A 13,081-nucleotide genomic window follows, 5' to 3' on the forward strand; every position below is an offset into this window, starting at 1 on the left:
TAAGGATCTCTCTGTACGTTGCTCCGCTCATCTTTGCCTCGATCCTGACTAGTCTCCCAGTCCCTGCTGCTGAAAAACATTCCCACATCATGATGCTGCCTCCACCATGCTTCATCGTAGGGATGGGTTTCCTCCAGGTGTGCAGGGTTTCCTCCAGGTGTGATGTTTGGCATTCAAACCAAAGAATTCAATCTTGGTTCCTATTGGAAAAATCCAGGTGGGCTGTCATATGCCTTTTACTGAGGGGTGGCTTCTGTCTGGCCACTCTACCATAAATGCTTGATTGGTAGAGTGCTGCAGAGATGGTTGTCCTTCTGGAAGGTTCTCCCATCTCTACAGAGGAACTCTGGAGCTCTGTCAGTGACCATCGGTTTTTGGTCATCTCCCTGACTAAGGCCATTCTCCCCCGATTGCTTAGTTTGGCCGAGCGGCCAGCTCTAGGAAGATTCTGGGTGGTTCCAAACTTATTCATTTAAGATATATGGAGGCCACTGTTTTTTGGTACATTCAATGCTGCATAAATGTTTTGGTACCCTTCCCCAGATCTGTTCCTCGACACAATCCTGTCTCGGAGCTCTACCGACAATTCCTTCCACCTCATGGCTTTGTTTTTGCTCTGACTTGCACTGTCAACTGTAGCACCTTTATATAGGCAGGTGTGTGTGCCTTTCAAAATCATGTCCAATCAATTGGATTTTCCACAGGTGGACTCCAATCAACTTGTAGAAAAATCTCAAGTATGATCAATTGAAACAGGATGCACCTGAGCTTATGGTGTGTTGTGTGTAGATTGCTGAGGATTTTCATTTATTCAATCCATTTTAAAATAAGACTGTAACGTAACAAAAAGTTGATGGGTCTGAATACTTTCTGAAGGCACTGTATAAAGGAGGCTGCCTTTCTTATTTTATTGTCAGAGTTAACTGAGCCTCCCCACACATGTAATGACTCTCCATCCCTCTCTCCCCCCTCCGCTACAGGGAAGTCGGGATAACATGAGTGTTGTTTTGGTCTGTTTGCCAAACTGCCCTAAAGTGTCAGAGGAGGCGGTGAAGAAAGATACAGAGCTGGATACGTTTCTGGAGTCTCGCGTGGAAGGTGAGAATGATTGTACACATGACTTTTCCCCTCCATACTGTTGTCTTCATCCAGGCTGCATCCCATTCTCTACTATTACCTTTCTCTCCAAGTGTGCATTTGTTTCCTACCCCTTACGTACCACAGGCCCTGTCAAAATGTATTACACTCCCCTCCAATCCCCTTCTCACACACTTTCTAAACAGCTGGGTAAAACTGCCTGGCTGCCGTTTGCTAGAACTCCAGCTGGCCTATCAACTCCCATTGAAGCACATTCATGTCTTGACCCACTTTCTCATTCCACACTCCCCCTCTTCCTCTCTTTCTTCACCCTCTGCTTCTCTTCCAACAGTCTCTCTCTCTCCCTTCTCCTGTCTGTCACATTCCCCCTCTTAACCCTGTTTCATATTCTCGTTCTCTTGCTCTCACTCTTAAATTAAAAATCAAGCTGCTTCATTYGCATGAAAAACATTGCATCAATATTGCCAAAGCAACAATGTATACAATATACATTGTAATAAAATTATGAATAATAATACAAAAAATAATACAATTGTGTTATTATCATTATTAACAGTCAATAGTAGAAGTATAATAAATGTAAAAGGCTAAACATGGAAAATGAAACTGACTGTCATCCTCACATTACATCAGTATTACAACTGCCATCGTCATTACTACTACTACTACCACCATCATTAAATTGCTATCATTACCATCACCCGTACTACTTGTACCACTATTATTTGGAATAATAATCACAACAATAATAACAGTAATAGTAATAACAGTATTAACAATAATAGTAATGGACCTCCTGGGTGTTAAGTCTAAGGTACTGCACTGCAGTGCTAGCTGTGCCACCAGAGACTCTGGGTTCGAGCCCGCAGCCAGCCGCGACCGGAGGCCCATTTGGCCCAGCGTCGTCCCGGTTAGGGAGGGTTTGGCRGGCAGGGATATCCTTGTCTGAACGCGCACTAGTAACTCCTGTGGCGGGCCGGGCGCAGTGCACGCTGACCGGGTCGCTAGGTGTACGGTGTTTCCTCCGACACATTGGTGCGGCTGGCTTCCGGGTTGGATGTGCATTGTGTCAAGTAGCAGTGCGGCTAGGTTGGGTTGTGTTTCGGAGGACGCATGGCTCTCGACCTTTGCCTCTCCCGAGTCCGTATGGGAGTTGTCCATATGGGAGTTGCAGCGATGAGACAAGACAGTAGACACTACCAATTGATTACTACGAAAAAGGGGGTAAAAGATCAATTAAAAAAATATTTGAAAAAAATACAATAATAGTAATAACAGTAATACCAATATTAACAATAATAGTAATAACAGTAATAACACTATTAATAGTAATACCACTAATAACAATAGTAATAACAATAACACTAATAATAAGTAAGTTACTGCAGATGTTATTTTTCAGTGGGCTATATTTGGCTGAAAAAGGAGACATTGCCCATGAGTATTTTTTGTTTTTCCTCTGGGTTTAATAAGTACAAATTTGGCATAAATGTCTTAATATCTGTGAATAATGAATCTCTTGGTGAGGAATATTTCTCACAGTAAAGGAGAAAGTGTATCTCTGTCTCTACCTCCCCTGTCGTGCAGTGACCACATACACACTCCTCTTTGGGTAGCCATGTCTTTTTATGTTTGCCGGTTTCTATTGCCAATTGGTGGTCACTCAGCATGTACTTGGTAAGGATCTGTCTCTGCTTCGTATCTCTGACAGAGTACAAATAATCAGCCATTTCATATACTCTGTTTAGATTTTGACCCCCCCCCCTTTGTTCAGGGACACATTATTCAATTTCTGTTAGTCACATGTCAGTGGAGCTTGTTCAGTTTATGTCTGTTGTTGAATCTTGTTATGTTCATACAAATATTTACACATGTTAAGTTTGCTGAAAATAAACGCAGCTGACAGTGAGAGGACCTTTTTTTTGCTGAGTTTATTTTATAAGGCTCTAACGCAACAAAATGTGGGAAAAGTCAAGGGGTCTGAATTCTTCCCGAAGGCACTGTATAGACTTGCAAATACTTAAAGTACAAAAGGGAAAATAAATCAACATAAATATGGGTTGTATTTACAATGTGTTTGTTCTTCACTGGTTGCKCTTTTCTTGTGGCAACAGGTCACAAATCATGCTGCTGTGATTGCACACTTTGATATTTCACACAATGGGAGTTTGGGAGTTTATCAAAATTGGATTTGTTTTCAAATTCATTGTTGGTCTGTGTAATCTGAGGGAAAAATGTKTCTCTAATATGGACATACATTTGGCAGTAGGTTAGGATGTGTAGCTCAGTTTCCACCTCATTTTGTAGGCAGTGTGCACATAGCCTGTCTTCTCTTGAGGGCAGGTCTGCCAATGGCGAACTTTCTCAATAGCAAAGCTATGCTCACTGAGTCTGTAAATAGTCAAAGCTTTCCTTAAGTTTGGGTCAGTCACAGTGGTCAGGTATTCTGCCACTGTCTTTCTCTTGCTTACTCTCTCTCGCTCTCAATTCAATTTCAATTTAAGGGCTTTACTTTCTCTCTCACTCACCATCTCTCGCTCTCTCCATTTCTATTGCTCTCTCTCTCACTCAGTCTTGACAAATGACCCAACCATCTCGGTTTTGTCTAATTTCTCTCCTATCCTCCCCTTTTTTCATGTCTCTTTTTGACATTTGACTTACTCTGTCAAARGGGAGAGAGTTTTGGGGGTTATGTAAACTCTTCCCCCAGAGTTGGCCCGCAGTGTTGGAATAAGGTTGAGGTAATTTTTCGCTAATGTTTAGCTGGGGGAGCGCCAGAGGGAGCTCCCGCAGAGCAAAGAGGAATGTCTGCTCCAGAGAGGAATGCTCTGGCGGGACATCTAACTGGCACCGGACCTAGCCAGTCCAACTGGGCTGCAAGGGTTTCCTCTGGTCGGTCTTCTCTGTCTCCTACTCCAATGATACATGCACTCTTACTTTCTGTCTCTGGCTTATGCCTCAGGGCTCTGACCTTCCTTCCTTGGTCTTACACACACACACGGAACATTTTCTCACACTCACTTGTCTCTCCGCAGTTGAGATTTTATGTAGCAACATTTAACCTTGAATGAATCCCTTCAATTCTCATCCCCCTCTTTTCTCTCGCTCACCCTCTCCACCTCTCTCCCTCTGTCTCCCCCTCTCAGAGATCATAGAGAAGGCAGGAGAGGAGGGTATTCCTGACCTGGTGACGGTCATGAGAAACTTGTCCTCAGAGAGCATCCCCAACCTGCCACCAGGGGGAGGCCTCGCCAGCAAGTAAGAGCCTGGCCCCTCCCTCTACTGTCTACTCTATAGTGTTTAGTCTAGTTTCTAGTGTCTAGTCTCTAGTCTATAGACCTTTTCAACTGTCAAAACAATAACACATTCTATATGCACACGCAACCAAGAGGTTCCCCAGTAAACATCCGGCGCTGCAAGTTAGTTTGCTTGCACAAAATGACGTGTTTTGTATTTCTTGATCCAACTAAAAAACGTAACTTGCTACCATAACCACTAAACAAAGTCAATTCATGTTTATTTCCTTTTTATTTCCCACTTATCTGTTTACTATCCGTTTGCTCTGGTGGTGTTGGCTACATTTGGGTAGCACAGGAAATAACCACACAGCTAGGGTGATGTGAAGGTAGAGTAAGATCAGTTTACCTTGTTAGATATATTATTGGCTGTCGTGAAAGAAATTAATCTAACTAAACTAAATGTAGSTAGCATACTAGTCCAATGTTTGACGGCCACATTGTTTAAATCAAAAGTTAGCTAGCAGAAGTCATTATCCCACTATCAATCTCTCTCCCCCTATACCAATCTGTTTCTTCTAGCTCTTRGTCTGCTTTATTTTACCTAGGTGTATTGCCTTCATTGTTTTGATTAAGAAACATAGCGTGGTTTTAATGAACCGGTAGCTAGTYCTAGTCATGTATTATTTACCTCACATTACGAGACCTCGCTAGTGGTTTGTTTACGTGTAGTAAAGCTATAATACAAATGCTAGCGCTGACACCTTGTGGTGATAATAATGAATGCATATAATTGCATTAGGATGATGCATAACATGAAGCAAACAAATTGCTACTTTATTTCAAGCAACATATATTTTTTTAATGAAATGAACCTTTAAAATATTCCTTTCTGCACACCCTGATGATAGTAATATGTACTATTAATATCTCTCCTGAGCATGTCATCCTTAAGGCCTACCTTCATTACAAGGGTAGGGCCTTTATTTTAACCATTTAATTTGGCAAGTCAGTGAAGAACAAATTCTTATTTACAATGACGGCCTACGCCGGCCAATCCCAGACGATGCTGGGCCAATTGTGCGCCGCCCTATGGCGGAATCCATTGGTCACTAATCCATTTCATGGCGGCATGTACAGGAGCTGTAGAAGTTTAATCTAGTATCCTTCAACATGGTTAGCATCATTATGAGTCTAATATGGTATCCTTCAATATGGTTAGCATCATTATGGGTCTAATCTGGTATCCTTCAACATGGTTAGCATCATGAGTCTAATCTGGTATCCTTCAATATGGTTAGCATCATTATGAGTCTAATCTAGTATCCTTCAACATGGTTAGCATCATTATGAGTCTAATATGGTATCCTTCAATATGGTTAGCATCATTATGAGTCTAATCTGGTATCCTTCAATATGGTTAGCATCATGAGTCTAATCTGGTATCCTTCAACATGGTTAGCATCATTATGAGTCTAATGAAAAAGAAAAACCCACACACTCATTTTGCCAATGTCAGCCTTTTATTTAGCTAATCCTGTTTCAGTATAGAAATGACAAGCCCCATGTACAGTGTATTGTACACGCCCACGAGGCCAATACTAGTCCCTTATGTCTGCATTGGGCATGCCAACAAGGCCAATACTAATACCTTCATATGTCTGCATTGGGCAGCCAACGAGGCCAATACTAATCCCTTATGTCTGCATTGGGCACGCCAACGAGGCCAATACTAATCCCTTCATATGTCTGCATTGGGCACGCCAACGAGGCCAATACTAATCCTTATGTCTGCATTGGGCACGCCAACAAGGCCAATACTAATCCCTTCATATGTCTGCATTGGGCACGCCAACGAGGCCAATACTAATCCTTATGTCTGCATTGGGCATGCCAACGAGGCCAATACTAATCCCTTCATATGTCTGCATTGGGCACGCCACGAGGCCAATACTAATCCCTTCATATGTCTGCATTGGGCACGCCAACGAGGCCAATACTAATCCTTCATATGTCTGCATTGGGCAGCCACAACGGGCCAATCTAATCCCTTCATATGTCTGCATTGGGCACGCCAACGAGGCCAATACTAATCCTTCATATGTCTGCATTGGGCACGCCAACGAGGCCAATACTAATCCCTTCATATGTCTGCATTGGCACGCCAACGAGGCCATACTAATCCCTTCATATGTCTGCATTGGGCACGCCAACAAGGCCAATACTAATCCCTTCATATGTCTGCATTGGGCACGCCAACAGAGCCCAATACTAATCCCTTCTATGTCTGCATTGGGCACGCCAACGAGGCCAATACTAATCCCTCCATATGTCTGCATTGGGCACGCCAACGAGGCCAATACTAATCCCTTCATATGTCTGCATTGGACAGCCCACGAGGCCACTTACTAGTCCTTTATGTCTGCATTGTACACGCCCACGAGGCCAATACTAGTCCCTTATGTCTGCATTGTACACGCACCGAGGCAATACTAGTCCCGTCTTATGTCTTCATTGTACACGCCCACGAGGCCAATACTAGTCCCTTCTTAATGTCTTCATTGTACACGCCCACGAGGCCAATTCTAATCCTTCATATGTCTTGCATTGGACACGCCCAGGAGGCCAATACTAATCCCTTCATATGTCTGCATTGGACACGCACACGAGGCCAATACTAGTCCCTTATGTCTGTATTGTAACACGCCCACGAGGCCAATACTAGTCCCGTCTTATGTCTTCTTGTACACGCCCACGAGGCCAATACTAGTCCCTTCTTATGTCTTCATTGTACACGCCACGAGGCCATTCTAATCCCTTCATAGTCTGCATTGGACACGCCCACGAGGCCAATACTAATCCTTCATATGTCTGCATTGGACACGCCACAGGGCCAATACTAATCCCTTCATATGTCTGCATTGGACACGCCCACGAGGCCAATACTAGTCCCTTCTTATGTTTCATTGTACACGCCCACGAGGCCAATTCTAATCCCTTCATTGTCTGCTTTGGACACGCCCACGAGGCCAATACTAATCCCTTCATATGTTTGCATTGGACACGCCCACGAGGCCAATACTAGTCCCTTATGTCTTCATTGTACACGCCCACGAGGCCAATACTAATCCATCATATGTCTGCATTGGACACGCCCACGGGGCCAATACTAATCCCTTCATATGTCTGCATTGGACACGCCCACGAGGCCAATACTAGTCCCTTCTTATGTCTTCATTGTACACGCCCACGAGGCCAATACTAATCCCTTCATATGTCTGCATTGGACACGCCCACGAGGCCAATAACTAATCCCATCTTGTCTGCATTGGGCACGCCACGAGGCCAATACTAATCCATCATATGTCTGCATTGGACACGCCCACGAGGCAATACTAATCCTTCATATGTCTGCATTGTACACGCCCGAGGCCAATACTACCCTTCATATGTCTGCATTGGACACGCCCACGAGGCCAATACTAATCCCTTCATATGTCTGCATTGGACACGCCCACGATGCCAATACTAATCCATCATATGTCTTGCATTGGACACGCCCACGAGGCCAATACAATCCCTTCATATGTCTGCATTGGACACGCCCACGAGGCCAATACTAATCCTTCATATGTCTGCATTGTACACGCCCACGAGCCAATACTAGTCCCTTATGTCTGCATTGGACACGCCCACGAGGCCAATACTAATCCCATCATATGTCTGCATTGGACATGCATGCTATAAATAATCTCACATCCACTGTAAGCAATGGAACCAAAAGGGTAGAGAATGAATAGTGGAGGCAAGAGAGATCCCCTGGAGAGTGACCACAGTGAAGGGTCACTGTTACATGGGCTGCTAAGTAGCCATGTACAGTAATGTCCGTCCCTGTATGGCTGACCGTGATGCAAACCCTAATCCAATGACACTTGTGAGCTAGCATGCCAACCACTGGAGGAGGAGGACTGTGAATGTAGCAGAATGAAGCAAATTGGTGCAAAATTGCAAGTATACAAAGCACCTGCTCTTTCCATGACATAGACTAACCAGATGAATGCAGGTGAAAGCTATGATCCCTACTGATGTCACTTGTTAAATCCACTTCAGTCAGTGTAGATGAAGGGGAGGAGACAGGTAAAGAAAGATTTTTAAGCCTTGAGACAATTGAGACATGGATTGTGTACGTGTGCCATTCAGAGGGTGAATGGGCAAGACAAAATATTTAGGTGCCTTTGAACTGGGTATGGTAGTAAGTGCCAGGCGCACCGGTTTGTGGTCAAGAACTGTAATGCTGCTGGGTTTTTCATGCTAAACAGTTTCCTGTGTGTATCAAGAATGGTCCACCACCTAAAGGACATCCAACTAACTTGACACAACTGTGGGAAGCAATGGAGTCAACATGAGCCAGCATCCCTGTGGAACGCTTTCAACACCTTGTAGAGTCCACACCCGATTAATTGAGGCTGTTCTGAGGGCAAAAGGGGGAGGGGCGTGCAAATCAATATTAGGAAGATGTAATTTAATGTTTGAGAGAGACTGTTGGAAGAGAAGCAGAGGGTGAAGAAGGAGAGGAAGAGAGGGTCAGGCATACAAGGCCCTCGCTCGTCCACCATTCGGCAAATCAGATCATGACTCCGTACTCTGATTTCTGTTTACAAGCAGAATCTCAAACAGGAATTACTCATGTCTCGCTCCAATGAGAAATGGTAATCAGAATCAGGATTATGCTGTAGGACTGCTTTGCTGGTGCTTATTGGAATATGTTCAGAGACTCCGCTTTTGGCATTGACAAGCCAACCCCAGTCACCGGCTTCATTAGGAAATGCATCGGCGACGTGTGTCCCCACAGTGAGGGTTCACTGCTTCCCCAATCAAAAGCCCTGGATTAATACAGAAGTTGGCACTAAACTAAAGGTCAGCGCTACCACACACATGGCTATCGCAGACAACCCTGATGCTACGACTGAGGTCAGGAGCAAGTACAAGAAATCCTACTATGACCTCTGCAGAGTCATCAAACGAGGAAAAGGACAATATAGGAATAAGGTGGAATCATATTACATAGGCTCCAACGCCCACCGCATGTGGCAGGGGTTACAGTCCTTTACGGATTACAAAGGATGACCCAGCCGTGATCTGCCCAACGATGCCTCTCTTCCAGACAAACTCAATGCATTTTATGTACACTTAGACAATAACCGTGAATATGCCTTGCCTGAGTCTATACTCCAGTCTCTAATCTCTATTTTAGTCCCTAGTCTCATCTCTAGTCTATACTCTGGTTTGTAGTGTCTAGTCTCTATGCTCTCCAGTCTGAACACTATAGTCTCTACTGTAGTGCCTAGTCTCTAATCTAATCTCTATAGTATCTAGACTACTCTATAGACTAGTCGGTATTCTAGCCTCTAGTCTATACTCTAGTCTAGTCTCTAGTCTAGTTGTGCTTCTACTCTGTATTCTGTAGTCTTTCTAGTGTCTAATCTATAGTCTCTACTCTAGACTAGAGACCACGGATGAGCTACTGGTGTCCCGCGGACCACTAATAATAAAATATGACTAAGGTTTAACCAGGAATGCAGAGAGACTAGACTCTACTCTATAGTCTCTAGTGTAGTCTACAGTCTCCAGTCTAGTCTCTAGTCTGTACTTTATAGTCTCTAGTCTATCGTCTCTAATCTAGTTTTGTCTCTTTTTTATTTATTTAATTTTAGAACTGCCTATAGAGGTGCTACCAATGTTCGAAGGATATAACCCTGGACACCGCAGATAGTAACCCATAATCGATGTAAGCCATATTGATATTGTGATACCTGATTTAAATATAGTTAAGTGGAATCGGCATTCATTAATGTATTTGGCGCTAAAATGGTTGTTATTAAGAGATGGCAATTACTAACATTGGAACAAACAATTGCTTAGAACTTATTAACTTCTAAGCAGCTTCCTGTGTGTAATTTGCCTCAACAAATTATTATTTAAATTGAAATTGAACCTTTTTATAAATTACGCATGCAATGGATTAGTGACCAATGGATTCCGCCATCGGCAGCGGTTCGCACTTTCCCTTTCTTTGCACCCTTGATGGATAGGGTAATATTGTACTTATTAATTCTCTCTTCCTTACATGTTCATCTTAAGCCTATACCTTCATTTACATAGGTAGGCCTTTAATTTTAACCATTTAATTTGCGCAGGTCATGGAAGAACAATTCTTATTTACAATGACGGCCTCACGCCGGCCAATCCCAGACGATGCTGGCCATTGTGCGCCGCCTATGGGAATCCATTGGTCACTAATCCATTTCATGGCGGCATGTACAGGAGCTGTAGAAGTTTAATCTAGTATCCTTCAAATGGTTAGCATCAATTATGAGTCTAATTATGGTATCCTTCATATATGGTTAGCATCATTAATGGGTCTAATCTGGTATCCTTCAACATGGTTAGCATAATGAGTCTAATCTGGTATCCTTCAATATGGTTAGCATCATTTGATCTAATCTAGTTCCTTCAACTGGTTAGCACATTTGAGTCTAATTATGTATCCTTCAATATGGTTAGCATCATTATGAGTCTAATCTGGTATCCTTCAATATGGTTAGCATCATGAGTCTAATCTGGTATCTTCAACATGGTTACATCATTATGAGTCTAATGAAAAAGAAAAAACCCAACACTCATTTGCAATGTCAGCCTTTTATTTAGCTAATCCTTTCAGTATAGAATGACAACCCCATGTACAGTGTATTGTACACGCCCAGAGGCCAATACTAGTCCCTTATGTTTGCATTGGGCAGCCAACAAGGCCAATACTAATCCTTCATATGTCTGGCATTGGGCACGCCACGAGGCAATACTATCCTTATGTCTGCATTGGGCAGCCAACGAGGCCAATACTAATCCCTTCATATGTCTGCATTGGGCACGCCAACGACGAGGCCAATACTAATCCTTTATGTCTGCATTGGGCACGCCAACAAGGCCAATACTAATCCCTTCATATGTCTGCATTGGGCACGCCAACGAGGCCAATACTAATCCCTTATGTCTGCATTGGGGCATGCCAAGGAGGCCAATACTAATCCCTTCATATGTCTGCATTGGGCACGCCACGAGGCCAATACTAATCCTTCATATGTCTGCATTGGGCACGCCAACGAGGCCAATACTAATCCCTTCATATGTCTGCGATTGGGCACGCCAACGAGGCCAATCTAATCCTTCATATGTCTGCATTGGGCACGCCAACAAGGAGGCAATACTAATCCTTCATATGTCTGCATTGGCACGGCCAACAGGAGGCCATACTAATCCCTTCATATGTCTGCATTGGGCACGCCAACGAGGCCAATCTAATCCTTCATAATGTCTGCATTGGGCACGCCCACAAGGCCAATACTATCCTTCATATGTCTGCATTGGCAAACGCCAACGAGGCCCATACTATCCTTCATTGTCTGTTGCATTGGCACGCCACGAGGCAATACTAATCCCTTCATTGTCTGCATTGCACGCCAACGAGCCAATATAGTCTCATGATGTTCATGAACCCACGAGGCCAATACTAGTCTTATGTTGCATTGTACACGCCCACGGAGCCAATACTAGTCCTTATGTCTGCATGGTAACGCCCACGAGGCCAATACTAGTCCCGTCTAATGTCTTCATTAGTACACGCCCACGAGAGGCGCATAACTAGTCCCTTTCTCTTCATGTCTTCATGTAACACGCCCCACGAGGCCAATCTAATCCTTCATATGTCTGCAGTTGGACTATCGCCCACGAGGCCAATACTATCCTTTCATATGTCTGCAATTAGTGGACACGTGGGGCCCACGAGGCCAATACTAGTCCCTTCATGTCTGCATTGTACACGCCCACGAGCCAATACTATCCCTCTTATTGTCTTCATTGACACGCCCACGAGGCCATACTATCCCTCTTATGTCTGATTGTACACGCCACGAGGCCATCTAATCCCTTCATATGTCTGCATTGACACCCCACGAGGCCAATACTCAATCCCTTCATATTTCTGCATTGGACACGCCCACGAGGCCCAATACTAATCCCTTCTGCATATGTCTGCATTGGACACGCCCACGAGGCATACTAGTCCCTTCTTATGTCTTCATTGTACACGCCCACGAGGGCCATATCTAATCCCTTCATATGTCTGCATTGGACACGCCACGGGCAATACTAATCCTTCATATGTCTGCATTGGACACGCCCACGAGGCCAATACTATCTTTTATGTCTCATTGACAGCCACGAGGCCAATACTAATCCATCATATGTCTGCATTGGAACCCCACGAGGCCAATACTAATCCCTTCATATGTTCTGCATGGACACGCCCACGAGGCCAATACTATCCTTCTTATGTCTCATTGACACGCCCACGAGGCCAATACTAATCCTCTTCATATGTTCTGCATTGGACACCGCCCACGAGGCAATAAATCCCTCATAGTCTGCATTGACAGCCACATGAGCCAATACTAATCCTCATATGTCTCATTGGACACGCCCACGAGGCCAATACTAATCCCTTCATATGTCTGCATTGTACACGCCCACGAGGCAATTACTAATCCTTCATTATTCTGCATTGGACACGCCCACGAGGCCAATACTATTCCCTTCATATGTCTGCATTGGACACGCCCACATTGAGCCATATCAATCCCATCATATCGTCCTGGCATTGGAACGCACGGGCCATACTAATGCCTTCATAT

General features: G+C 44.1%; 1 protein-coding gene and 1 long non-coding RNA gene across 6 annotated transcripts in view; one reads left to right on the forward strand and one right to left on the reverse strand.

The window, feature by feature from the left end:
* LOC139029190 (uncharacterized) overlaps positions 1 to 13,081 on the reverse strand; it is a 980,011-nt gene that overhangs the window by 402,000 nt on the left and 564,930 nt on the right. The gene's annotated exons all lie outside the window — the stretch shown is intronic.
* LOC111978093 (protein phosphatase 1B) overlaps positions 1 to 13,081 on the forward strand; it is a 58,590-nt gene that overhangs the window by 29,972 nt on the left and 15,537 nt on the right. For all 5 annotated transcript variants that reach the window (XM_024007897.2, XM_070448675.1, XM_070448676.1 and 2 more), the window contains 2 exons: positions 981 to 1,098; positions 4,245 to 4,356. In XM_024007897.2, the coding sequence (XP_023863665.1) occupies positions 981 to 1,098; positions 4,245 to 4,356 (230 nt within the window). The remainder of the gene's footprint in view (positions 1 to 980; positions 1,099 to 4,244; positions 4,357 to 13,081) is intronic.

The sequence above is a fragment of the Salvelinus sp. IW2-2015 genome, linkage group LG18 (genome assembly GCF_002910315.2).
Source record: "Salvelinus sp. IW2-2015 linkage group LG18, ASM291031v2, whole genome shotgun sequence".
Taxonomy (NCBI): Eukaryota; Metazoa; Chordata; class Actinopteri; order Salmoniformes; family Salmonidae; genus Salvelinus; species Salvelinus sp. IW2-2015.